The sequence below is a fragment of the Brassica napus genome, chromosome C8, assembly GCF_020379485.1.
Source record: "Brassica napus cultivar Da-Ae chromosome C8, Da-Ae, whole genome shotgun sequence".
In the NCBI taxonomy this organism is placed as follows: domain Eukaryota; kingdom Viridiplantae; phylum Streptophyta; class Magnoliopsida; order Brassicales; family Brassicaceae; genus Brassica; species Brassica napus.
In genome coordinates, this window is record NC_063451.1 from 43,656,119 (window position 1) to 43,682,424 (window position 26,306).

Consider the following 26,306-nt stretch of genomic DNA (forward strand, 5'->3'; position numbering starts at 1 on the left):
TGACGAATAAAAACTATGAATTATTCAGTGAGCTAATTTATAATTTACTATATTAGTTTCCATGATTTGCACCCGAGAAAAAAAGTTCCAATCATGTTTGATATCTATAACTACTTTGATGTTATCTCCTTTCATTTCATCTCTAGGAACTTCAATGCTGAGGCTGATTCTGTAGCAAAATTAGCCTTTGCTATGTCTATATCAAGCTCCAACTCTGGAGTGTAAACCTTTTCTTTTAAGTAATGCAATGTTGGTTTGATCAAAAAAAAAACTTGTAGTTACATATATCTGTATAACTTTTACAAAATAAAAACTTTTCTTTGCACACAAAAAAAAATTTGTTCTAAACATTCTTCCTCTATTTAGCTTATTATAAAAATAACAGTCGCCTTAGTAATAACTAATAAGTTAATAACACATTAATAGTGAACTACTTGGAAGCAGAGTTAAGGACACGAACGGGAACAATGGGTATGGAATCCCACCACTCTTTCATTCTCCGGTTACTCTGATCGTTGCTCATGTATCTCCCGACACTCGATGTCATTACAAAGCAATATATTGTACCAAACATGATGACCAACTTGAACGGCACCACCGCAAAAAAGATTGCCAAGGCTAAAATCGACGCCGTCACCATGCTTGCATGCTATGATATGAGTGTAAGAACACATTTTCGAAACAACAACAAAATATATAAAATTTACATATTTAGTAGTTACCTTGCTAGAGGTATATATGGATCGCAACTTCATGATGGTGATGTTGACATGCTGTATTAACTGGCGAAGTCTTATTAAGCCATATTGAGCCGACACAATGCTTTCAGTCATTGTTTAGTCGGATTCGGTGCTAACTTTTACCGCATCCTCACTTTTTGTGTGTACCTTCTTTTGTCTAGCCTGAGCCATTCTAACCACCATCCATACTAAGCAAGCAGCTATAGCCTTGCCGACCCACTCCCTGTAACATTATTTAATTTCTTGATCATATGCTACTTTAAACTCACTTGTAGACGGTTAAAATGGCAATGGCTAGAACAAAAAGCGTACGAGAAGGCCTTTCCCAATTAAGCACTTCTTGGAACCATGGCAATGCGTCTTGCATTGGCCTCATCAGCTCCTGCAAGATATCTCGTTAATATTGTCTAGATGATCTTTTTCATCCATGCATAATATTATTATTTTTTTTTTTTGAAAAAAGTCCATGCATAATATTGCACTCGAGACTATTGATTTTTAAACCCATCACAAGAATGTTCTCACCATAAGAACTGCTACACTTTCAGTAATCCCTTCCTCTTCGAGCTCCCTTGTGGTAGCTTTAGCCTTTTCAATCTCCCTTCCCTCTTCTCGAGTTTGATTCACTGCACTTTCAAGCGATGCAAGCATTTCTTCTTTATCAATCACTTTACTCTTCTCCTTGTACTTATCTTCTTCCTCTTCTTTTAATATGCTACCAAGCTGTTCCATGTTCATATTCCTCAATATGGAGCCAGCACTACACGGGTTTTTGGTAGTACCCACCTTTTGACTAATCTCTGCGAGCTCTTCTAGTACAGAGTCTCCCTTAGGAACTTCCTCAAATAAACTGAATATTAAAAACCTTTTTGGATCCGGTGGAGAAATCCTCAACATTTCACGGGCTGCATGCAACCGTATTATCCCCAATATTGTTCTCGAATGGACTTCCCATGCTTGTAAGGGAGATTCAACATTGTATTTCTATAAAAACTGGTGCATTAATGTTATCTCCTTTACAAGCATAAGCCAATGAATGATCCCTTCTCGTTGAGCTTGTCATCTCCGGAAACTCTAAGACAATTCCTTCCTCACTAACATGCATCACAAAGGTAAACATGTTACAAGCCATATACACATTACACAAATGAGGCAAAAATTTATAAGCCTACTAATTCCCACAAAAAGTATTTTCTGAAACCAAAGGAAAAGAGTTAAGAATAAGTATCCCCTGACGTGATGTAGTAAAAATATTAACTATCATAATCTTGTAATGGTTCGCGTTGAGAGTTCTAAAGTAAATCAGAAGGAAATATTCAGAATGAATCAATATAACTAGTTTGTTTAGCAATGTTAAGAAAGGAATATAATCCTTATGCAGGAATACATTACAAATCGGGAGACTAATATACAATGGCCTTGTCAAAAAGAGGGGCACCCCATGGACCAGTGGAATTAGGCTTCACATAACTGGCACCGTCTTTGGTAAGATCTATCTTAAGAGCATCTTCATAGTTTATAATTCCTGCAGCTTCGAAGTATAACCCATAGTTTGTCAAAGTAAGTCTACCTACAAAAGTGAAGACATTTTGTTAAGAAATTAGCAACCATGGCTCTGAATTAAAGTTTATGCGACGTAACATAAGTAAATAGCGCAGGAAAACCAAACCTGGCCAGCTTGTTTCTTTAATGTGGCGAACCACTCTCTGTGAAGCCATTGTTCCTTCTACGTGCAATATAATTTCATCATCCGCTAAATCGACCCCTTTAGTTTTCGTTTGTTTTTGCAAATACTTCATACACCTTGAAGATATACATAAATAGAGTTGATACAATAAAGAAAATAATACATGATTTATATTGAGCCTAAAAACCAACTAAAATACATATAATTAAGAATAGTTACTTGTGAATTTCTTTGACAAACATGTCATAAGCTGGGAAATGAAGTTGGTGGCCGGTAGGAGCGGTTAGAGTCTCAAACGTGTATCTTCCGTTGATGATATCAGCTGGGAGAGGAATGAGTGAGGCCAAATAGTCAAATGCATCTTCACCCACACTTGGTTCATGATCAGCCTAATTAATTCAGATGAAATATTACTATTACATAGAATTTGAATTGTTTCACAGCTTTATAACCAAACAAAGAAGTTGCTTACTAAAGCGGCATGATATATGAATAAAACAGAGAGATGTCATCTTGCTCTGGGGACAAGGTAGCTTGAATCCTGTTATCTTCACTCTCCTTACCTACTGCCTCCTTGTAAGTTGTAACACAAGTAATAAAGTCAACATTACATTAGCAAAACTCCAAAATCTAAGAAACTAAGTGATCATCAAGTCTCAATGGTTGAAGACCTATGTACCAAGTGAGACTCATTGTCATTAACATCAGGTTGTTGCCACGCAAGCATCATATCGAACGTGAGACGGGTAAAAGAACCATCTTTGATCCTCTCAGGTATGTTTTGACAAACCCTACTCATCGCCTTTGAGTCGCAGAACTCCACAAACTTCTTCGAGTAAGTAGCTTCGGCAGGCTTCCATTGACATTCAAACTCTTCCACAATTTCATCTATGGTTGACCCTAGTTCCCTACAGCACCAATCACAAACCGCAATCACCATTCCGAAATAAACCGGTTAGCAATCATCAGTTTAAGCTAAGTTTGTAATTATTTTGCCGTAACCACCAAGGAAACGAAAATTACAACTATTTTGCGTTCTATACTTTAATTTCAGCGTTAATTTCAGTGTCAACAATCCTTAACCTTCTATTAATCAAAACACAGATCTGCAAATATCAATATAAATAGACAGAGGAGAAGAAAAATATACTGTGAACATCTAAGAACGACTTCGTTGGCAATGGAGGACAAGTGCTTCATCTTCTTCCTCTACTGATCTGTTTTCTTTTCTCTGTTTCTTTGTTTGCTGTTTTTTTTCTTCTTTTCGTATTCTGTTTTGCCGGGCGGTTCAATTTGGTAAAACCGAACCGTACCGAACCGAACCGAACCGAACCGTACCGAACCGAACCGAACCGAAATAGACAATATGGTTTGGTTTTGGTATATACCATATAAACCGAATGGATATAATTTTATAAAAACCGTAGGATTTGGATATGAAAAGTATATAACCGACTAAACCGAATAAAACCGATTAAAAGTAGAAACATGTAAATATGTATCTATTTTATAACAATACATGAAAATCTATTTGTTACATAAGTTAAATTTGTGTTAATAACTATTACCATAATTTTATAGTAATAAAGAACCTTAATTTGTAAAAAACTTGAACTATAATTAAATAACAATACATCACAATTGAGACATCTTATTTTCTAAGTCTTCTTTTGATCTTTTTGCTTTATTTTAGTCTTCACTAAATTAATATGAAGATTATAAATTTGATGGACAATAATTAATGAAATTTTTTCACAACTTTTTTCTTATCTGTAAACAAATAGAGTTTCGTGTTCAATTGAAAAAACATGACTTTAATGAACACTAAATATGGAAGAGTGGAAAAACTTTTCTTTCATGTTTCTGTTTTGTTTCATATTTTTATTTTCAAAATTTCAAGCTTTGATTTTAGTTATAGATTTGATTATTTTATTTGATAGTAGAAGCATTTTTACTTTTTTGTTCATTTATTTGAACATGTAATATATTTTTAATGATTGTGTTGACAATATGACTCTAAAATTCATATAATATGATCTCAAACTAAATAATTATGTTTTTTGGTATAAAATCGAATAAACCGAAAATCAACGGTATATAAACCGAATTGAACCGAAGTAAATATGGATTTAGAATGGTAGTTATATTTTACTAACCGAAATACCGAAAACCGAAAAAACCGAACCGATATCCAGATTGAACACCGATGTAAAGGAAAAAAAAACTCGTTCACTGGCAACTTCTGCATGTGCCATGTGGCATTACCCATGCAAATAGGCGTAGACCGAGAACCGTACACAAACGCTGTCGTTTCGAGTGAAAGTGCAGAAAAATTGATTTCATATTTCGAAGATGGGCCTTCTATATCGGCCCATATAAACGCCCATTTAAACGAGTAGCGGATGAAAATCGTTTCTTCCAAGGAAAAGTCTGAAACTCACTCAGAGCTCTGTGTAACAAACAATACGGCTAAGATGGCGGAGGCGGCGATTCTAGGGTTCCTGCAGAACAACGAATCAATCCCAGATTCCGGTAAATTCGCCGCGGAGCTCAACCTCGACCACGAAGAAATCAAAAACGTCATCAAGAGCTTACAAGGTTTTCGCTACATCGAAGCCAAGGTACCACCACCACTTGATAAAATCACCGATCTATGCGTTGTGGGGGTTTGCTGAGTAATGTATAAGCGTTGCTGCAATGTACTGATGCGCAGGAGCTGAAACGGGAAACGTTGGTTTTGACTGATGAAGGGAAGAAGTACGCGGCGGAAGGTTCGCCGGAGTTTCACTTTTTCTCGGCTGTTCCTGAGGAAGGTAGCATATCCAAGGATGATTTAGAGGTGATTGATTACTAATGCCTGTATGATTCTTTCCAATATTATTTTATCTGGTGTCTCTAAGATTTTCTCGTTTTGTTTCAGAAAAAGCTGGAGGCTTCTGTATTCAAAATTGGAAGCACTCAAGCTGCTAAAAAGAAGTGGGTGGCAATGGGAAAGCAAGTCTCTAGGAAGGTAGTGAATTGTGATTTTTCTTGGCTTCTGTTGATTCATTCAATGAGTTGACTTTGTACTCTTTTGTTGTAGGTTCAACATGTTGAAGATAAAGTGAAGGAGTCTCTTTTACAAATACAGCAAGGACTGGTTTGTTCATCATCTTATTTCAGAACTATTATGTAGAATTCTAAGCTAAGCTTTTATGAGACTAAGTTGGCCTTTCTCGCTTTCAGGAGCTTGACCAAGAAAGTCTCAACTCTCTCAAAGCCAGGAAACTCATAGTAACACAGTAACTACCTGCGCTTTTCTTTTGTAAATTTGTTTTCTTTTGGGAGAGACATTATTTTTAACGCCTTTTTTTCTTAGGGGATGGACGGGATATTCTGATGTAAAGAAAGGTCCCTGTTATGCTCCCAAAAGGAAGATCTTCGCTACTGACTTGACTCGTGAAAATCTGCAGAAGTGAGTACTAATCCTAATGTTTGTTTTTCGACCTATTAGTTTATATTGTTGACCCAATTATCCTCACATGCAGCTGGAAAGAGTTGGAATTCAAGGAGTATAACTTCAACGCTAAGGGACAACCTCTTGATGCAGGGCATCTCCACCCCCTTCTTAAGGTACTCAAACGTAAAACGAGTTGTTGAAATCGTTTACTTCAAGCGGAATGTTGTTTCATACTGAAATGTAGTTTACTTGATCGTTAACTTTTCTGTTGCAAAAATATGAAGAAACAATTGCTTTTCATAGCCTATTTATTTATTTTCTTATTCTTGTGCGTTTCAGGTGCGGAAGCAGTTCAAAGACATATTTTGTCAGATGGGGTGAGTCCGTCTTTTACCATTTTACTACTATTTCTTGATTTTTTCTCTACCACCGTGGAATAGTGATTTTCAACATTGTGGTCACAGATTTGAAGAGATGCCAACAAACAACTTTGTGGAGAGCAGGTATAATCATAACTCTTTTGGTACTATCTATCAAAGCACCTAATGCAAACCTATCAACCTTTTTCACGATCGATCTAGTTATTCAGAAACGATGTTTGGATATCTTTTATGTACATTGGTTGATCACAAACTTTTTCCTCTGCCATGTAGCTTCTGGAATTTCGATGCACTGTTCCAGCCTCAGCAGCACCCTGCTCGTGACTCTCATGACACCTTCTTTCTGAAAGGTTCAATGCTTGAATCCTCAGCCACTGAGTTTGTCTCGTGGAAAATTCTCTCTCAGCTAAGTTTTTGACATCTGAACGGCATTCTAACTTTTGGCTATATTATGTGAATTATTTGATTGTAGCGCCTTCGACGACAAGGGAATTACCAGAAGACTATGTGGAAAGGGTGAAGCAAGTTCACGAGTCTGGTGGATATGGATCACGAGGGTAACAACTTGTTTTGATGCTTACTACCTCTGATAGTACTCAACTAATTTTCAATTTCTCATCATGGACTTTTCCATTGTAAAGGTATAACTATGATTGGAAGAGAGAGGAAGCAAACAAGAATCTTCTCCGTACACACACAACTGCAGTCTCGTCTAGGATGCTTTATGCACTCGCAAAGGTCTGGCTAAATTTCACTTTTCCCTGCCAATTCTCAATCCATTCTAGGTTTATTTTGACTGGCGAATACCTAAGGGTTAGAAAGTTGATTATGGGAATCAAGGCTTTGTTTATTTCCCGACCAATGCATTTTCATGTCTATAGCTGTGTGTATCCTCGATATGCATATATTTCAAAGAATCATGAAAGCATATAAACGTTTTGAAATTTCGTGTTTTTTTTTGTGTAACACTTGGCTAGGCGTTTACAAACTGTGAAATATTGTTTCTGTGCACTATACTCATTTGATCGGTTTTTGTAGGGACCTTTCACTCCCAAGAAGTACTTTTCAATAGACCGTGTCTTCAGAAACGAGGCTGTTGACCGAACCCATCTGGCAGAGTTCCATCAGATTGAAGGTAACTAATGATTTGTAACATTTGGAGAATTTCAGAATCATGAAAATTGCACCGAAATTTCCTAAAAAAGGTTGCGTCTCTTTTCCTCAGGTTTGATCTGTGACCGTGGTCTGACATTGGGTGATCTCATTGGTGTATTACAAGCTTTCTTCTCTCGATTAGGTGAATTCTCTTATAACTTTTCCCGTTGATACTTCTGGGTTTACTTACGATACGATTATGTTTTTTACAGGGATGCCCAAGCTACGTTTCAAGCCGGCATACAACCCATACACTGAACCAAGCATGGAGATTTTCAGGTAAAATTCGAACAAATCATCATCTCTAAATATGCAAACAGAAGAACAGACACTAAAGATACTGTATCTGTTACTTTTTATCAGCTACCATGAAGGACTAGAGAAATGGGTAGAGATTGGAAACTCTGGCATGTTCAGACCCGAAATGCTACAGCCAATGGGTCTTCCAGAGGATGTTCGAGTCATTGCGTGGGGTCTTTCTCTTGAAAGGTAGTGAATAATAGAGTTCAGTGTCAATCTTTTTTCATCACAGATACATTGCTCTGACTCTTTGTTATTTTGTTTCATAAACAGGCCAACAATGATCTTGTACGGCATTGACAACATCCGTGATCTGTTTGGACACAAGGTACAAGTTCTTACTCTATGTTGATACTACAACATACCGAAGAAGTCATAGTAGTTCTCATTGGGTTTATTTATTGTTATTGGTTTACTACAGGTGGATCTTGATCTCATCAAACGGAATCCCATCTGTCGCGTTGGAATCGAGTGAGCTTGATTTGGATTACGCAGTTTCTACAGTTTCTTTGTTCCAGTTATGCTAAGTGCTATGCACAATCTTTGATCTTGCCAATTTTACTTTTAGACTCGTTTATCATCACAGTTTAAAGATTACATATCAACTTGTTTTTTTAAGACATTAAAGAATGAAAGATATTTTCGTTTTAATACAGTTAATCAAAGACTAATACAGACAATCGTTCTGTTTTTATAATATAGATGTGTAAAATGAGCATCTATGTACAACTCTCATGTTCTAGTTATGCTCAATCTTCCTCTACCTCCGGAGAGTCTGAGGAGGCTACCTCCTCATCAGAGATAGTATCATCCAGCAGCTGAGAGTCCTCAGAGTCAAGACCAGCTTCGAATCTCTCTCTTCTCTCCACTTTGTCTCTCACTCTCCTCTCAAATTCTCCATCAGTACAAGCCAACATGTACCTGAGTTTGAAATTAACTCTGTTCTCAACCATAGTGGTGTGCCTTGGGATTATCCGACGCTCCAGTGAGTAGCTAAAGAATCTGTTCAAATATTACAGAACTTCATATCATTACTTCAAAGCTGTATTATGTTATTTCACTGTAAAGTTTATTACCTGGGAAACTCAATGAGATCTTGAAGCGGACGGATCATTGTTCTTCGCAAGTAGCTGTATTTAGGACGCAGTATATCAACGTTATATCTGAGCAGCATAGGGAAGTCAGCAATCATTTCACCTAGTTGATGGATTCTGATCCCTAACGATACATAGTATCTCATGTTCGGTTCTAGCTTCGTCCCTATGCTGCATCCAAGAAGAGCTGGATCCATTGCTATAACTTTACCAATATCCTTCTGGCTCACTCCTGCTCTGGTCAACAGAAAAATAACCTGCACGACCAACTTAAAAGATATCAGAATCACATTCTATAGACCATCTTTGGTTCTTATAAAAGAATGTTATGATACTAACCACTGGTCGGATTTTCTTGTAGAGGCTATTGGTTAGTAAAGAAGGAAACTTTACTAACATGTTTCCAATTGCCTCATTCGGAATACCCATGTCCTGGAAAAATCTAACCTTTTAAAAAGCACAAGAGAATCTGAGTTAATCTGGTGCATGTAGTTCATAGTATCTAACAAAGCTTCAAATACCTTTGGTGCAATTGTCTTCTCCAAATCAATGCAGTAAAGAATTGGTTTCACAACAAGGATTCTTTTCATCCCTTGTTTGGAGATTCCGAGGTAGTAGAAATATTTGACTAGAGGCTTCCATCTTTCTTCGATACTGCACCCCATGAGGTGTGGCTTGAAGGCTAATAGTCTCCCAACATCTTCTGTGCTAAGCCCAAACTCTTTCAGGTAACTTATCTGGTTAGTAAGGCAAGCAACACGTTCATGAACTCAAAAGGAAACTCCTAAAAATGGTGGATCAACAAAAATACATATAGCTTTCAATACCTTTTTCTCCATCTCCTTGAAGGAAAAGAACCCAAGTATCTTTGGATAATCAAACACCATAGTGCCAAAGTCATTCTGATTCATACCCATTTTCATGAAGAAATCAACACGGGTTTTGACTTCTTCCATGCTGAAAGAAAGCAACTCCGGACACCGGCCAACCACGTATCCCATCCAATCCCTCCTCACACCATTGCTCTCTAGATACTCAACAATCTCGTCTAGCTCTTCGCGGCTACGTTGCAAGATGTTGTCCCCAGATCTCAAGAAGGCAACTCCTATGAATTCGCCTTTCACATGAATGGTTTTGAGCCACTCGATCATGATTCTTATGGAGTCAAGGTTTCCTTTGGACATGCATATGATCTTCCCAATTCTATTGTATGAAAACTCATGATACTTCAACCACCTGCACAGTTAAAGAATCATAATGAAAAACTACTTCTTTCACAAACATGCCTAACCAAACTGCACAGTTCATACAGTTTTAGTTTCCTAGTTTACTCTGAAGTTTAATTTTCATAAGCAATTAGGCATGCGGTTTCGGACAAACCAAACATGCCTAACCTAACCGAACAGAGATTTTCGTTTTAGTTCATGTTCGGTTCTGAACCGGTCGGCTCATTTCCAAATTAATGTTCGGTTCGGCAGTTGGTCAATTGTTTTTTCAAAATTTTAGTTTCACTCTAAACCAATTCACACCAACATTTTGAACCGGATTAACCAAAATTTACCGAAATTACCCGAATATAACTGAATTTAACCAAAAATTTTAAAATTCAATTCGGTAGCAAAATTCATAAACCGAACTAACCCACGGACCGTAACTTTTCCGGTTCAATTCAGCAGCATTTTCAGTTTCCGAAAACCGTAACTTTTCCGGTTCAATTCAGCAGCATTTTCAGTTTCCGAAAACCGAACTACCCACGCAAATTAACCGAACCCCTATCTATGCCTATGGTTAATCACTGAGAAAATCAAACTCTTTTTTCTTTGAGACCAAACGTCGAACGCTTAATGTGCACTAATAAAAAGGAGCTTGACCTTACAAGAGGCACGAAGTTGGAGTCCTCTATCACCGTCCTGGCGCGAATGTTGAACCTCGTCTCCGAATATTCCGGCAGCCGCTTCAACGCCGCAGCTTCGATCATCACATGATCAACGAACTCACCCAAACGATCCGTCACATTAGTAGCGTACGTGATCCCGAACTTCCCTTTCCTCACCAAAGACTCTTTGATAATCTCCTTCGTCACTTTCCTCCTTATCTCCAGCGCCTTGGCTATCATCTCCCTCTCGCTCTCTCCCTCGTCTTCATCACCATCTGAGCCGAGGAATTTACGGAGGGAAGGGAGGGAGGAGGCGATGTCGGGATCGGAAGCTGATTGGGCGTAGATTGAGCCAGGGAACTGCGGAGTTCTTCTTGTCACGAGTGAGAGCTCGAGCAGCTTCGATCTGTCGTCATCGACATGCCGCGGTGGGACGAAGGTTTCTTGGGATTCGTTAAGGTTTTTGTTCTGCTTCAGGTTTTGATTGTGGCGGGTGAAGAGAGAAAGGGATCTAGCATTGTGACGGCGACGGATGACTGTGTCCTGCGAGTCTTCGGGATGGTCGTGACGGCGGAGAGAGGAGGAGACGAGGGAGAAGGTTGAGGTGCAGCAGCTTGCGTTGCAGTGGAGAAGCATGGAGGAGAGAGAGAGAGATAGAGCAGCTCTCGGAGGATTGAATTGAAAAAAGATTAGTGTAAATGGAGAAGAAATGGGAGAGAGATAAAGCTACCAAAGGTAGGAATGACTTTTATGCTGATCAGCTGTTTAACAAATGGTTCCATGGTCTAGCGGTTAGGACATTAGACTCTGAATCTAGTAACCCGAGTTCAATTCTCGGTGGAACCTTTCTTTTTTTTTTTTGTCCCTCTCGATTGTAACGTTCCATGGTCAAAATCGCTTTCAAACAGATCAGTGGCAGAGGTGAAGGCGACCATGTAATCGACAGGATAGAACCAAGGACATACGCAAGACAAGATCCGGAACCCACCACAAGGAAGAATAGCGCCAAAACACCAAGACCATCAAACCCATCTCAAGGATTATTTGTTAGAATTACTTAGATTAAATTATATATATACAAGCAAACTTTAAGAACTTGTAATAGTGAGACAATGTTGGTATAGATTCATTTCAACAAGTTTCTTAGAATTTTGTACCGAGACTAAAAATGAAAGCATGTCCTACAAGGCTGAAGTATTTATAAAGTACTACTTCACATTGTCCACAAATGTAAGTTGAGAATGACGAGTTAGATTACTCTTCAGGCATCAGATTACAGTTTCTTAGCGACTCTGCTTCAAGTTTGCTATCAGACCAACAAGCTGCTTTTGCGGTAGATGTAACATGGAAGCGTAACTAAGAAATTGTTAAAACATGAGATTTAACACGTTTGGATCATACACTTTACTAGACTTTCAATCACTGATATATGGTGTTTTTCACATCATTGTATAGGTGTTTTCGTATTGATTGGAGTCCTTAATCCGTGTCAGTTTAGTCCTTTTTGATCTTTTTCAGGTCTGGAGTTGGTAGAAGAATGAAGAGAGGGTGCTTGAAGAGAAGCTGTCCTTTACCGTTCTCACGTCGTCCTTCAGACTAATGCAGATCAGTCATGGCCTGAACGAATTCCTCTCTCGAGAGAATTCTAAAATCAGGAAACTTGGACTGAACTGCTCTAGCACAGTCGGTCAAGCTGTCATGCTCCAACTGAAGTTGCTTAAACATCCCAATTCTCACTTGTTCTTTGGGATATTTAGCATTTGCTGTGATTTGAATGAAGTTTCTCTGTCGTTCGAAGACTTCTTCAATCACAAATTTCACCTTCTTGTCAGCCCTTATACAGTAAGACTGATCAACAGAAAAGGCAGTAGCCAGAGTTAGCAGAAACTCTCTAACTCTTTCCTTTAGTGAGCTAGGGATTACAGCAGCAAATGCCTGATGCCTCATGACAGCAGGAAGAGTATTTGATTTCATTGGTCCAATGAAATCTCTGGCTGGAATCTTCTTCTGCTCAAGAAGCTGCATGATCTTACCAGGAAAAGATGCTGCAACTCTAGAAAATGTGACTACATGAGGAGGCTCACCTCTTCCACCACCTCTCTTCACATTGTACCTCTCCTCCAACATCTGGATTCTGGCTACTGCAGCTTGACCCATTCTTGAAATGTTATGGTCATTAACAGACCCTTTTATTGCAGCTACAGCACACATATAGATGATATCCATCATCATTGTGTCTTTGTCAATGTTCCTCTCATCAGCTGCAACCTTTATTGAGTTGAGCACCATAGATGGATTGAATCCTTGGTACTCAAAGATTTTGAAAGCATCAGCATCTATGCCAGAGAGATCATAGTTGTCAATCTCGTCCCACAGCTCACTCAATCTGTCATCAGATAGTACAGCAGGTGCAGGAGTAGATGAGAGTCGCATCTGACCTAGGCTCCGAGTGAGGTCAAAAGCAGGACTTGAACCTGAAGAAACAGAAGACTGACCAAAAAGAGGGTTAAACCTAGGGCCAGTGTAGAATTGCTGCTGGTCGGAGTTGCTTGCAGAGGCACCAGCAAAGCCTGAGACTTGGCCAGAAGAAGATTGGGTTGTAGCAGTAGAGCTTGTGGTTAAGCTCATAAGGCTTGTTGGCATCACAAACCCTGGAGGTGGAGATGGAAACTGAGGAGGCAGAGGAGTAGTGCTTCCTGGTTGAACTGGAGGAATGACAGTTAGTGTAGACATGCTGAGAGCTGCAGAAGTAGTGAGAGCAGCAGCAGAAGAGGCCCCAATTGTAGTATCAGTTGTTGATGACTGAGAGGCAGAAGCAGTAGATCTAGACGGCGGAAGTGGAGGAGGAGTAGGAACTCTTGAAGTCAAAATCGTACTAGGATGTCCCACAACCTGTTTACTCTCAGCATTCGCCACAGCACACTCGAACTTCAAAACATAGCCAATATCATCAGCCGTTGGCGTGTACGTTTTGCAGCTCCCCACCTCGACCAGCGTCTCTCCTCCACTCTTCTGCGAGATACTAGAAGGATAAAACGGCGTTGGGCCGTTACTGGCGAGGCTTAGATTAGACATGGAACCTGACAAGGTACCGGAGAGAACACCAGAGCCGGTGCTGTTAAACCGGACTAACTCATCTTCCTCGTTTCCGTTCTCTGCCTCGTGTAAAGTCTTGTGGTGCTGCCACGCGTCTACAAAGCATTTGGGAGAACAGTGGTAGCTTTTGGAAACGAGGCTTCTACGCTTTGAGCAGAATACGCATTGCAAGGTGGCTTGCTGCGTTGGATGCACACTACAAATCGTTACTTTCTTATCACTCTGTACTCGATACCATCTGTATCTCAAGAAGTAGCCATCGAGGGGAGCTGATTCAGGGACATCGTCAGTTTCTGCGGACTTATCGGGGCGGCGAACAAGGATGTAAGGAGTTAATTCACAGCCCACGATAGGAATCTCGGAAGGGAGATGCACTCGGATCACGCTCAGCATCGCTTTTGCGTCGCACCTGGAGATTGGGGTAGAACTCTAACACTATAGAAGCAGAGAATAGTTTGATTATTGATATGGTTTCGTGGAAAGGGAGATGAAGTAGAGGGGAGGGTAAGGTGATCCACCATTTACTTTCACCTACAAACACGCCAGAGTAAACACCCCACCCCCCGAAACCCTAGATATCGTCTCCTCTCGGAATTTTAGAAACCTAAGTTGGACCGAAGAAGAAGAATCTGGAATCGAGAAGATCTTAGTCGTATAATAGATGAGGAGCTGGATCTTTGAGAGAGGTTCCAGGATCGAATTCTAAAGGCGAAAGAAAAAACTTGATACACTAAATATAATAGTTGTGATTATAGTACTTTAGATTCAATACAAAGGACCAGTCTACACTTTACTCTTATAAATTTCAATGTCAAGCTAAGAAGAAAATGGTTTTCTATTCAATTGGTGACGCGGAAAACAAGTAAACTAGAGTTTGATTCAATTTAACAAGAAGCTAGCCTAGGTATTTCATTGGGTGTTGAGCGAGAGCCAAACAATTATTCAAGCGCGATACAGTGCTTTCTAGAACTCGAATCACTCAGCTGGAACACCCCACTGCCGTGGTGGTGATCTCTTTGTTGGTCGATCCCATCATCTAACTGTCGTTGAGATGAGAACAACTGCAAGCCTTAGAGATCAGGTCCGATCAGTTCACTTACTACCCTAATATCTACTTTCGCTGATTAGGGATACTAAGCTCATTCAATACATTAGCGAAAGTAGATATTAGGGTAGTAAGTGAACTGATCGGGGCTGATCTCTAAGGCTTGCAGTTGTTCTCATCTCAACGACAGTTAGATGATGGGATCGACCAGCAAAGAGATCACCACCACGACAGTGGGGTGTTCCAGCTGAGTGATCCGAGTTCTAGAAAGCACTGTATCACGCTTGAATAATTGTTTGGCTCTCGCTCGACACCCAATGAAATACCCTAGGCTAGCTTCTTGTTAAATTGAATCAAACTCTAGTTTACTTGTTTTCCGCGTCACCAATTGAATAGAAAATCATTTTCTTCTTAGCTTGACATTAAAATTTATAAGAGTAAAATGTAGGCTGGTCCTCTGGATTGAATCTAAAGTACTATAATCACAACTGTTAACTTGGCAGTAGCAAAGATTCATATTTAGTGTATCAATCACACAAGACGGTAAGTAAACCATGCAAGATAAGAGACCATGTAATTTTTCCGGAAGTCATTCGTTGGAATTGTCATAGATTGATTACGCCCTAGTCCAATTAAAACTCTTATTATATACTGCATATATTATAGACAAGCATCTCTAAACGTGACTCTCAAGTCAAGTCACAACTCACAAGTCTCTCTGTTTTCCTTTTGGAAACCTTAATTTGTCTTTCAAATGATGTCAATAAATGTTGAATTCAAGGATTTGGACGGTTGTGCTTTGACTAGTCTTTGTATATTGTCAACTTGATGATATAGACTTAAGAGTTACCTGTACGCCAAAACAACCAGTTTATTGCTAAACCAGTTTGTTTTTGTTGTGCAACTACACAAAAAACCCCAAAAAATAACTAACAAAACGACGCATTTTCGTAACACTTTTGTGTCTAAGCCTAAAAGGAATGTTTTTTACAGCTTAAAGCCCCTTAACAAAATGAAAGCTGCTTCACAAAGGTAAGTAAAAAAGGACAGGTTACTCTTCAGGCGTCAGATAAAAGCTTCTTAGCCACACTGCTTAAACAAGTGCATGCAATATAAGATCCTCCACCTGCAAGTTCATAGAAAAAGGTCTAACTAAACCATATCTTAACATCAGAGTTCATCAATTCTACAGTCACAAAAACGTACCTGCAAGATCGATCCCGTGTACTCATCAAACGATAACAGTCCGACAAAGCTCAATGATAGGCGAGGACTCGGTGGTTTTAAACACAACATCTACTGATTCAACTCTCCCCCAAATCTCACCTCCTTGACGCCTCTCCAAAGCAATCTCCACGCACCATATATATTTATCCCCGTAATAATTCCACAACTGGCTCTGGTTACCGACCAAGATCACCAACTTCCCACCAACATTCGCCATTCTAGACTCGTAAGCATACCAATGGAAACAAGGAGGCAAACCATATACACCTTTCACAGGCTTCCAAACCCCCTCCACTACACCCTCCTCTGGATTGGATGCCCACGCCAACACATAGGATCAATGGTATACAACAAATCATCAACCACACAAGAAGACCCTTGCCACAAACCCGTTAACTCACTTGCAGCACCCTCCCATATTATTATTCTACCTTCTTTAGGTTCCCAAACGTTTAGAGATTGACGACGACCCAATACATAGATCTTGTCTTTCACAACATCATACGTCACGAACCCTCCACTCTCATCAGATACTTCCGCTCCCGTTCCAAGCCATATCTGTCTCTCAAGATCGAACAACTCAACCCAATCTTTAGATATTCGATTCTCGCAACCTCCCATTACGTAGATCTTCCCGTCAATGACCCCCGCGGCTGCGCGGAATCGAGCCTGTGAGTTCTGCAGTCGACGACAGTCACGTTCGATAAGTATCTTGTGCCGTCGCTTCCACCGATAACGTATATGTCATGTCCGATAGTGACGACGGCGGAGCCATAAGGCATGAGAGGGAGTGTGGTGACTCTGCGCAGCCGTAAAGAAGCGTTGCTTCGATAGAGAATGTGCCAGCTCGGGGGATGAGGAGGGAACGCGAGCAAGGCGTAAAGAACGTGTTCGGAGATGGCGAGGTTGGATCGCGTGAGGCGGAGGCCCGGCGAAGCGATGATGCGACGGAAGAGTTTGGAGACGAGTGATATCTCCGGGTGGTTACATCTCGGGACTCTTGCGATGATGTGCTCGATGAGAACGTCGGGTAATGATTCCAAAGAAGTCACTTCTCCGGGTTGTTCTTGCGGTTTCTTGTTTGGAACTCCGCCGTGATCGCCGTCGGGAATGTCAGAGATCACAGCCATCGTCTCCGTGCGAGGTCGGAGAATCAGTTAGCTGCGAATGAACGGTAAGCGAGACTAACTAGATCTTTTTGAAAGACTCGTGCGTGTGTGTGTTGTTACTTGATTATCTCTGTTATTCATAAACCTTTTCTTTTGTGACACGCAAAAACTATTTTTTTAAATCATTTTTTTGTAAAAAGATTGTTCATCATTTTTTAGCAACACACTTTTTGCTCTGGCTCTCTAATTGGTAAATTTAAGCAAAAAAAAAAAATATTATTTTAAAAATTTATTGGTTAATATTATAAAGGGAGAATTGCCAAGTGTGACTCAAAACTTGGAGTCAAACCCAAAACAATACCCCAACTTGGGTCAAAGGCAAAAGTAACCTAAAAGGCTATTGAAATTACAACTATCCCCTTGTGACCAAACAAAAAAACGGAATTCTTTTTACGTTTCTACCCCTCGCAAGTCGTCTGTTTAGACGACTTGAAAATAAGTCGTCCAGACGACTTAACTTAAAGTCGTCTGGACAGTTAGTCTTAAACATAATTTAAAAATTTTGTAAAAAATATTTTGATAAGTGAAAAATGGGAATTATGTAATTAACATATGTCTTAGGAGGTATAAATTAAGATATAACAAATTTCAATTGTTTTCAGCATAGATGAGTGAAAGTAGTGAGTCATGATATTCTTAAGTTTATGTTTCATCAACATATGTTGTAGTATTGTATGTGTTCTTAGGGTTAGATTTTGGAAAGCATTAAAACCGTTTTTGAAAATTTTTAAAATTACTTATGCGTGTTCATTTCTGTGTATAGTAAACACTATTTAAGTATAATTTGATTTTATAACGTGGTTAGTTAGTTAATCTAGTCATTTTAGTTTAGGGGTTCATTTTAGGGTCTAGGACGACTTAATATTTTGTCGTCTGAAAACAGACGACTAAATATTAAGTCGTCTGTTGTACATTATCAGCCAGAATAAGTCGTCTAAACCGGACCAAACCTTAAAGTTTACCAATGTAATTTTAAAGCTAACCGGATTATTTACCCAATATATAAGGTGATTTTTTTTTTTGTTTCATTTTTCGCGATATTCAAAAACCCTAACAGTTCTCTCTCAAAGGCGATTTCGAACAGAAACCCTAACAGTTCTCTCTCAAAGGCGATTTCGAATTCCCACGATTTCCGAACAAACCATCGTTCTCAACATCGGCTATCTATCTCACTTCATTCTCACCGTTGTCGCCGCAGCTTCTTCTAACCCTAGCGCCGCCGATTCCTCTAAACCCTAGCGCCGCCGCTTCCACTATTTCCTAACAAACCGTCGCCCTCGCCACCGTGGTCACCAACGTTCTAAACACTAGCGCCGCCGCTTCTTCTAAACCCTAGCGCCGCCGCTTCTTCTCTGTAAACCTTAGCGCCGTTTCTCTGTAAACCCTAACGCCGCTAAGTCATCAATCTCGAGGAAAAGATGAACATAAAACGTTGTCTCTATCAATTTACTCATTCTCACCGTTTCACGTTTATTTTTTCAGATCTATAACCGCAATGACGAGTACTCCAACTCCTTCTGCGACTGGAAGACTTGTAAGTAATTTAAGTCGTCTGGAAAGTCTTCCAACTGGACGACTTAGTAGATGACTTAAATATAAGTCGTCCATTTGGAAGACTTTCCAGACGACTTAATTATAAGTCGTCTACTAAGTCGTCTGGACTTATATTGTTGTCTTTGATTATTTTGCAGACAAAAAGGATGGATATTCCAGAACTCCCCCGTAGGTTATACACATCAGGGGAAGAACCAGAAGCCCACAATAGCATTTCGTATCATACGGATAACAGCAAGTTGCATACTGCTCTTAGGAAAGCTCTTACTGATGACGAATTTGAAGAGCTCAAGGAGTCGAGTTTGGGAGTTTTCATCAAGTTCAAGGAGCAGGGATTTGGTTGGGCTTCAAGGCTGGTTCACTACATGCTCAGTTTCAAGCTGGACATTAAGAAGAAGTATGAGATGTGGTCTCTCGTTGGTCCAGAACCTTTGAGGTTTTCACTGTTAGAGTTTGAAAACCTCACTGGTCTAAACTGCGAGTACATCGAGGACCTTGAGACACCAAAATGTGATGTTACCCCAGAGATGGTTTCTTTCTGGGGGATGCTGGGAGTTCATCTGGAAGCTGGGCCAACTACTGATCAGATAATAGCAGCACTGCAGAGATGCGGGGATTGGTCCAGGGAAGATCGCAAGCGGCTCGCGTACCTCTCCATCTTCACTGGATTCATTGAAGGGAGAAAGTTTTCAACCGCTACACGATCTACTCTGGCAAGGCTAGTGATGGATTTAGAACGGTTTGAGAATTATCCATGGGGGAGAGTCGCATTTAAGGTGCTGATGGACTCTTTGTGGAACAAAGAAATTGCTGGCTGTTACACCGTGGATGGGTTTATACAAGTTCTTCAGGTCTGGACGTACACAGCTATGCCGGAATTGGGTGCTAGTATTGGTGGTCCCAGAGCAGACAGTCCGTCTCCACCGATACTGGCTTACGAGGGCAGCAGAGGCCGCAGATCAATGAAAGCTGCTATCTTGAGTCAGGTATTTACTTCAATCCAAAAGACTGCGCAGACGACTTATTATAAGTCGTCTGGAAGGTCGTCCAGCTGGACGACTTATCGGACGACTTAATTAAGTCGTCTGGAAAGTCTTCCATCTGGACGACTTATTAGACGACTTATTATAAGTCGTCTGGAAGGTCTTCCAGCTGGACGACATAGTAGACGACTTATAATTAAGTCGTCTATTTAGTATTTTTTTCAAATATCTAACTCGATTCTTCTATTTACTGCAGACCCGCGTGATCAACTTTGTTGAGAAGGACATTAGTGAAATGTGGCCAAAATGGGACTCTGAGGTTGAGGACCTGCCCGCGGAGAACATCATTAAAGTCATGTATGAGCGGAGACCGTGGAAGTGGACCATGGATTGCTGGGAAGTCACTGGTACTAAGGTCAATACAAAACCTAAGGTTGTGACTCCATCAAAGAAGGCCAAAGAGATGGTTGTGTTGGAGGAGGAGGAGGAGGAGGAGGAAGACAATCCAAGACCTCGGAAGAAAGCTCGTAAAGAGGCTCCTAAAGTGGCTAGTGAAGAGGCTAGAGAAGAGGCTAGAGGGGTGACCAGAGAGGAGTTGGAAATTATGTTCAAGGGCGTAGCTGACTGCATGAAAAAAGGGTTTAATAAGTGCATGAGGGAGTTTAGGAAGTTGTCCGATAGATTGGAAGCTGTGGAGAAGAAGGTTGGTGTCACCAATCAGGCTACCCCTCAAGATAAACAACCTACCCCTCTTGCCAAAGAAACCGGGGGTAGAAACAAACAGGCTACCCCTCAAGATAAACAACCTACCCCTCTTGCCAAAGAAACCGGGGGTAGAAACAAACAGGCTACCCCTCATGCCAATGAAACCGTGGTTAGTAACCAGCCTCCTCCTCATCAAACCAAACAGCAGCCTCCTCCTCCTCAAAAGAAACAGCAGCAGCCTCCTCCTCCTCAAAAGAAACAGCATCCTCCTCAAAAGAAACAGCCTCCTCCTCAAAAGAAACAGCCTCCTCAAATCAAAGAGGTTAGTATCAAATCCAGGGTTAACTAGTTGTCCAGACGACTGTAAAAGTTGTCTGGACGACTAGTTGACCCTGGACGACTTAAACGTAAGTTGTCTGGACGACTAGTTGACCACGGAAGACTTAATTTTAAGTCGTCCAGGTCCAACTAGTCGTCCAGACAACTTTTGTTTGAGTCGTCCAGAGTTAACTTGTGTGCAACTTTTATTGCAGAGATGGTTGCCGGAGGATACAGCAACCGAGGCGAACTCGGTAAATAAGACCTCCAAAGAGATTGTTGCTGTCACTTCCACCGATCACCAACCGAGCCTCGCTTCCACCGATCAACAACCGAGCCTCGCTTCCACCGAGCCAAGCGATCCAGTTTCAGAACCGAGCCTGGTTGTATTGGACAAGCGTGCAAAGAGTAAAAGAGCGAAGAAACCTGCTCCCACTGTGAGATCTCCTTATACGGCAGAGAAAAAAAAAGATAAAGTGGGAGCCTATAATCCATTTCCGCCAGTAAACAAAGATCGGTTGAAGGAACTCGCTGATTGGTTGAAAACTGATCCGTAAGTGATTGCTTTACCCATAATAGCTTGATTTAGTCGTCCAAAACTGATTGCTTTTTTTGTTTGCAGTCATTATTTAACTAAGACCGAGGACAAACCACGTACATCACCAACAAGGTGGTACCACTTCCTCCGGACAGCCAGAGGATGGCTGGAAGACTGCGTAAGTCTTCTGCACACGATTTAAGTCGTCTACAAAGTCGTCCAAGTAGACTACTTTCCAGACGACTTATTATAAGTCGTCTGGAAAGTCGTCTACTTGGACGACCACGTAGACGACTTATATTTAAGTCGTCTGGTAACTTCTAACTTGTTATATTTAATATGCAGCATATAGATGCTTGGATTAATGTGCTAAGGCAGAGGTATCAGGAGAACCCACAAGCTTTCAGGAGCGAGCGAATGTGCTTCCTGGATCACAACTTTTCCCAGTCTTGGAGAGAGCAGTATCACCTCTTCAAAACATCGGAACCTGATCACAAAGGTTTAGGAAGAGTTCTACCTGGTGGGGCGTCGTATTTTTATGACGGATCAATACCTTCATTTTGCCAATCAAACAAGAAGTGGGGGGAGGACATTGATGATATCTATGCGCCAGTGAACTTGGACGACAAGCATTGGGTTGCTATTTGGATATCGATCCCTAAGAGGCACATAGTCGTCTGGGACAGCATACCTTCATCTAGTGTACCAGACGCATGGGATGCGATAATGGAGCCTTTTCTCCAGATGGTCCCTTATCTGCTTGTTGAGTGCGCAGCCACCGACGAAATACGGGTCAAATACGGGTTGGAGCCATACACATATGAGAGACCGCTGAAAGGTGTACCCACGGCCAACAATGGTGATTGTGGCGTGTACACTGTAAAGTACATTGAATGTCATGCTCTCGGTGTCTCCTTTGACCCTAAAGACTTTGCTAGGTGCAACGCAAAGAAAATGAGGGATAATATGGCGGTGGATATATGGAAGGAGCTTGTTGATCAGCATCTAAAAGAAAATGTGGATGGTGATAGGTTCGTGGGCTTGTATGATTAGATTAGTGTTTGTATTTGAACTTGTCTTTGTATTTGAATATATAAGTTGAACTTGTAAATATATAAGTTGTAAATATATAAGTTGTCTGAAAGATTAGTGTTTGTATTTGAACTTGTAAATATATAAGTTGTCTGGAAGAAATAAGTCGTCTGGAAGGTTTTCCAACTGGACGACTTACAAATAAGTCGTCTAGAAGGTTTGGACGACTTATTATAAGTCGTCTGGAAGGTTTTCCAACTGGACGACTTACAAATAAGTCGTCTAGAAGGTTTGGACGACTTGAAGGGATAGTAGAAGGTAGTCTAAAAATAAAATACACTTGAAGGGATAGTAGAAGGTCGTCTAAAAATAAAATACACTGGAAGACTTAGTAGAAGGTCGTCTAAAAATAAAATACACTGGACGACTTAGTAGAAGGTCGTCTAAAAATAAAATACACTGGACGACTAAAAATTTAGTCGTCTGGACGGGTTTCCTTGCATTGTGGTTTCGTATGGCCAGTTTCCTTGCAGTTTGAGCATCTCCGTGCCCTGTGTTTCTTCCTGGGTTTGTGTCCTCTCATCCTAGATAGCTCCAACCAAGATTGCCATCTTGATTTCTTCGGTCTCCCCCGACCACGCTTTAGTTCTGGAGGAAAGCATTCTCGTTCCTCAATATGTTGTGACACGATAGGATATATATTCTCTGAGTATCCTGCATACAGATAATTCTTTGAGTACAGTGGACATACAAGTGTGGAGATATGCAAACCAGCATGTATTCCAGCAGCTATAGCATGAGAGCAAGGTATTTTCTCCACTCCATAGACACCACAATCACACTTTGCATGTTCCAAATCAACCACACAGTCCATTTTGCCACCTTTGACAAAGAAATGCCATCCATCAATTGGTTCGACCGTCATCGTACCCGCTATCTCTTCTCGAACAGCAAGCAAGTATTCAACACCCCCGCTATGTTCAGTTGTGAGACTCAAAGCATCTTGTCTCCTTTTCCAATACCATTTTCCTAACTTCTGCCTTATGAACTCCAGCAGGAACGTAATCGGAAATCCTCTTGCTCGCTTCAGTGCGGAATTAATAGATTCAGCAATGTTGCTTGTTTTTATGTTGAACCTGTTCCCCTTACAATAAACCCTTGACCATAGCCTGACGTCGGCTTTCTCCAAATACGTTGCAAGTTCCGGGTTTGCACTCCGTATCTCAGCCATGTACCGGTCAAAATCGTAAACCGTGTGAGCATAAGCAGCCCCTTTCACCAAGTACATGAGATGTTTCCCTTTAAACTTTTTGACAATGTTATCTTGAAGGTGATAATAACATATTCCTCGGGTTGCCCAAGGAAACACCTTATCACACGCACTTTTAATGGCCTTGTGCCGGTCGGAGACTATCACCAGAGGCTTGTCATGAGATATACAACTAGCCAATTTTGTGAAAAACCATTCCCAAGAAGGTATATCTTCCTCATCCACGATCCCAAAAGCCAATGGGAATATCTGAAAATTGCCATCTTGTGCGGCTGCAACTAACATAGTTCCTCCATACTTTCCACTTAGGTGAGTTCCATCCACCACAATGACCCTTCTCTGATACTTAAAACCTTTGATAGAAGCTCCAAAAGAGAGAAATAGATACTTAAATCTTTTCATAGAATCAAGTTCTATCGCCGTGATAGAATCAGGATTTGCAATGGAGATTTGCTCGAGATATGATGCCAGACGCGAATACCCTTCTTCTGCTGATCCTCTCACCAATCTTTGTGCATATAACAGTGCTCTGTATGAAGTGGTGTAATCAAGCGCCATGCCAAACATGTTCCTCATTGCATCAGTGATATGCTGCGGAGTTATCCCATCAATGATTCCAACACGATCAATGAAAAGACTACCTACATACTTCGGAGTACAGTGTCTCCGCTGAGCGATTCGGTCTCCCGCTGAGCATAAATGTTTTTCCACATACTTTGTTACCCAAAACGTGTTTGTCCCATGTTTGACACTCGCTCTGACCTTCCATCCACAATAGCTAACCGGACATGTTGCCACAACGAGAGTTTTCGTTGATTTGTATAATTTGAAAGAAAACTTACCCCTCACTGCTGCCAACCGCAGCTCTGAAAGCAGAGCACCCTTGCTAACAAAACTCTGGTTGACATAGATACTGGTACCATTCGATTTTCCTCCTTCAATAGCATTTGTCTTAGCATATGTCTTTTGGATTTCTTCAAAACAAATATTATCATCATCTTCCTCGTCCTCATCTGGAACCTTTCCATAAAGACTGTAATCCCCACCATTCTGATCCGTTTCACCAACAATAGAATTATCAGCATCCTCCTCCCCATTTTCCTCCTCCCCATCTTCTTCCCATTCACCAGCTTCATCATTATCACCAACATCTTCTTCCCATTCACCAGCTTCATCATTATCACCAACATCTTTTTCCCATTCACCAGCTTCATCAATATCCCTTTTCTCTGAAACCGTTTCGACCTTGCTGCGGCTTGATACACAAAGACATACTCTATGGGTTTTGAGTATCTCCAGCAAGTTTCGAACTTGTCTATCACTTGTAACATGAATGGGAAGACTGCCTGGAGCCATCATCATTTCTGCTGGTAATGAGTAGCTAATCTCCACACTCACTGTTCTCATGTCCAGGTTATAATCTTCTTGAGCCATTGCAACAAGTTCAGCATGTGTTGAATCTTCATTCAATAAAAACAATCTTCCTCCTTTGAGATCATCAACCACAAAATCCCAACGGAAATCTCTCAACAACCATTCTCCATACACTGCATGTAACTGAAAAATCATCTGCAAATATTCAAAATAAAACACATTAGTAAACATAGAGAAAAGGGAAATGAAGAAGTTCAATAAACATTGCCGCAGACGACTTAGCATTAAGTCGTCCAGAAGACTTAAAGGTAAGTCGTCTAAAGAGGTCACTTTTGCAATTGAAAATTAAAAGGGACGACTTAATTCTAAGTCGTCCGGCTTTGTTTGTTAAAAAAAAAACTTCAGACGACTTATATATAAGTCGTCTACGAGAAACGGGCTAGTTTTGCATTTGACCGAATCGTGTCAGATCTTTGACTATTTCTGGACGACTTATAATTCAGTCGTCTCTGGGAAAGTTAAAATTTCAATATTTTATGAAAACTTGACGACTTACACGTAAGTCGTCCTAGGTTAGTTTTGTAATTGAAAAATAAAACTTGAAATTTAACTTTCTCCAGACGACTTAGATGAAAGTCGTCCAGCTAAACGACTTAATTTAAGGTCGTCCGGGATAAGCAAGGTTTGACCAGAAAATTGGGAAAAATTCTGGACGACTTTGCTTTCCCCGGACGACTTTAAATTAAGTCTTCTGGAGGGACGACTTTATATTAAGTCGTCTGGTTAAAGTTAAATTATGAAGTTTTATTTTTCAATTACAAAACTAACCTAGGACGACTTACACGTAAGTCGTCAAGTTTTCATAAAATATTGAAATTTTAACTTTCCCAGAGACGACTGAATTATAAGTCGTCCAGAAATAGTCAAAGATCTGACACGATTCGGTCAAATGCAAAACTAGCCCGTTTCTCGTAGACGACGTATATATAAGTCGTCTGAAGTGTTTTTTTTTAACAAACAAAGCTGGACGACTTAATTTAAGTCGTCCGTTTGACCAGAAGACTCATCAGTAAGTCTTCTACATACAGATGACTTACTAGTAAGTCTTCTACGCGAACAGATCTTGAAAAAAAATTCAAATTCGTACCTTAAACTAGGTGAGATGACTTCGTTTGCACACAGGTCTTCTCCAACCACCCAGAACCTCAAACGAAAGCAACCGTAAGTCAAAACGAAAGAAATATGGCTCTGCAACCATAGCCCATATTTTGAATCAAAAGCTTGAGTTTTTTGGATGAATATAGAGAGAAAGTGAAAGAAATGT

At 40.5% G+C, this 26,306-nt stretch overlaps 3 protein-coding genes, 1 non-coding gene and 2 pseudogenes across 4 annotated transcripts; 3 read left to right on the forward strand and 3 right to left on the reverse strand.

Moving 5' to 3' along the window:
- Positions 1-215: 215 nt before the first annotated feature.
- LOC106413483 lies at positions 216-3,654 on the reverse strand (annotated as a pseudogene).
- Positions 3,655-4,847: 1,193 nt separating this feature from the next.
- On the forward strand, positions 4,848-8,356 carry LOC106415123 (phenylalanine--tRNA ligase alpha subunit, cytoplasmic). The gene is made up of 18 exons (XM_013855744.2): positions 4,848-5,048; positions 5,141-5,266; positions 5,348-5,437; positions 5,510-5,566; positions 5,653-5,708; positions 5,786-5,881; positions 5,955-6,039; positions 6,206-6,243; positions 6,331-6,369; positions 6,520-6,596; positions 6,719-6,803; positions 6,888-6,984; positions 7,285-7,381; positions 7,472-7,543; positions 7,614-7,680; positions 7,765-7,890; positions 7,975-8,029; positions 8,123-8,356. The coding sequence occupies exons 1-18, from the start codon at positions 4,902-4,904 to the stop codon at positions 8,174-8,176; spliced, it is 1,464 nt and encodes a 487-aa protein (XP_013711198.2). The 5' UTR covers positions 4,848-4,901; the 3' UTR covers positions 8,177-8,356.
- On the reverse strand, positions 8,296-11,363 carry LOC106415122 (transcription termination factor MTERF2, chloroplastic). Its single transcript, XM_048765073.1, has 6 exons — positions 10,667-11,363; positions 9,623-10,031; positions 9,317-9,532; positions 9,135-9,242; positions 8,778-9,052; positions 8,296-8,703 (listed from the first exon to the last, which is right to left on the reverse strand). The coding sequence occupies exons 1-6, from the start codon at positions 11,305-11,307 to the stop codon at positions 8,451-8,453; spliced, it is 1,902 nt and encodes a 633-aa protein (XP_048621030.1). The 5' UTR covers positions 11,308-11,363; the 3' UTR covers positions 8,296-8,450.
- An 82-nt stretch (positions 11,364-11,445) lies between these two features.
- TRNAQ-CUG lies at positions 11,446-11,517 on the forward strand. The gene has a single exon. It is a non-coding gene; the product is annotated as a tRNA-Gln (tRNA).
- Positions 11,518-15,757: 4,240 nt separating this feature from the next.
- LOC125591244 lies at positions 15,758-17,329 on the reverse strand (annotated as a pseudogene).
- A 1,579-nt stretch (positions 17,330-18,908) lies between these two features.
- On the forward strand, positions 18,909-22,465 carry LOC125591243. The gene is made up of 6 exons (XM_048765074.1): positions 18,909-19,748; positions 20,002-20,325; positions 20,467-20,772; positions 20,984-21,321; positions 21,391-21,484; positions 21,652-22,465. The coding sequence occupies exons 1-6, from the start codon at positions 18,909-18,911 to the stop codon at positions 22,357-22,359; spliced, it is 2,610 nt and encodes an 869-aa protein (XP_048621031.1). The 3' UTR covers positions 22,360-22,465.
- Positions 22,466-26,306: the final 3,841 nt, after the last annotated feature.

What these genes read in the sequence shown, in the direction of transcription:
- LOC106415123 (XM_013855744.2), top strand. Translation starts at nt 4,902, where the DNA reads ATGGCGGAGGCGGCGATTCTAGGGTTCCTGCAGAACAACGAATCAATC. An exon ending in GAAAGCAAGTCTCTAGGAAG is followed by an intron (nt 5,438 to 5,509) that starts GTAGTGAATTGT and finishes CTTTTGTTGTAG; the next exon opens with GTTCAACATGTTGAAGATAA. An exon ending in AGCTTTCTTCTCTCGATTAG is followed by an intron (nt 7,544 to 7,613) that starts GTGAATTCTCTT and finishes TGTTTTTTACAG; the next exon opens with GGATGCCCAAGCTACGTTTC.
- LOC106415122 (XM_048765073.1), bottom strand. Translation starts at nt 11,307, where the DNA reads ATGCTTCTCCACTGCAACGCAAGCTGCTGCACCTCAACCTTCTCCCTC. An exon ending in AGAAGACAATTGCACCAAAG is followed by an intron (nt 9,243 to 9,316) that starts GTATTTGAAGCT and finishes GCTTTTTAAAAG; the next exon opens with GTTAGATTTTTCCAGGACAT. An exon ending in GATCTCATTGAGTTTCCCAG is followed by an intron (nt 8,704 to 8,777) that starts GTAATAAACTTT and finishes ATATTTGAACAG; the next exon opens with ATTCTTTAGCTACTCACTGG.
- LOC125591243 (XM_048765074.1), top strand. Translation starts at nt 18,909, where the DNA reads ATGGATATTCCAGAACTCCCCCGTAGGTTATACACATCAGGGGAAGAA. An exon ending in CTAGAGAAGAGGCTAGAGGG is followed by an intron (nt 20,326 to 20,466) that starts GTGACCAGAGAG and finishes GTCACCAATCAG; the next exon opens with GCTACCCCTCAAGATAAACA. An exon ending in AGCCTCCTCAAATCAAAGAG is followed by an intron (nt 20,773 to 20,983) that starts GTTAGTATCAAA and finishes CTTTTATTGCAG; the next exon opens with AGATGGTTGCCGGAGGATAC.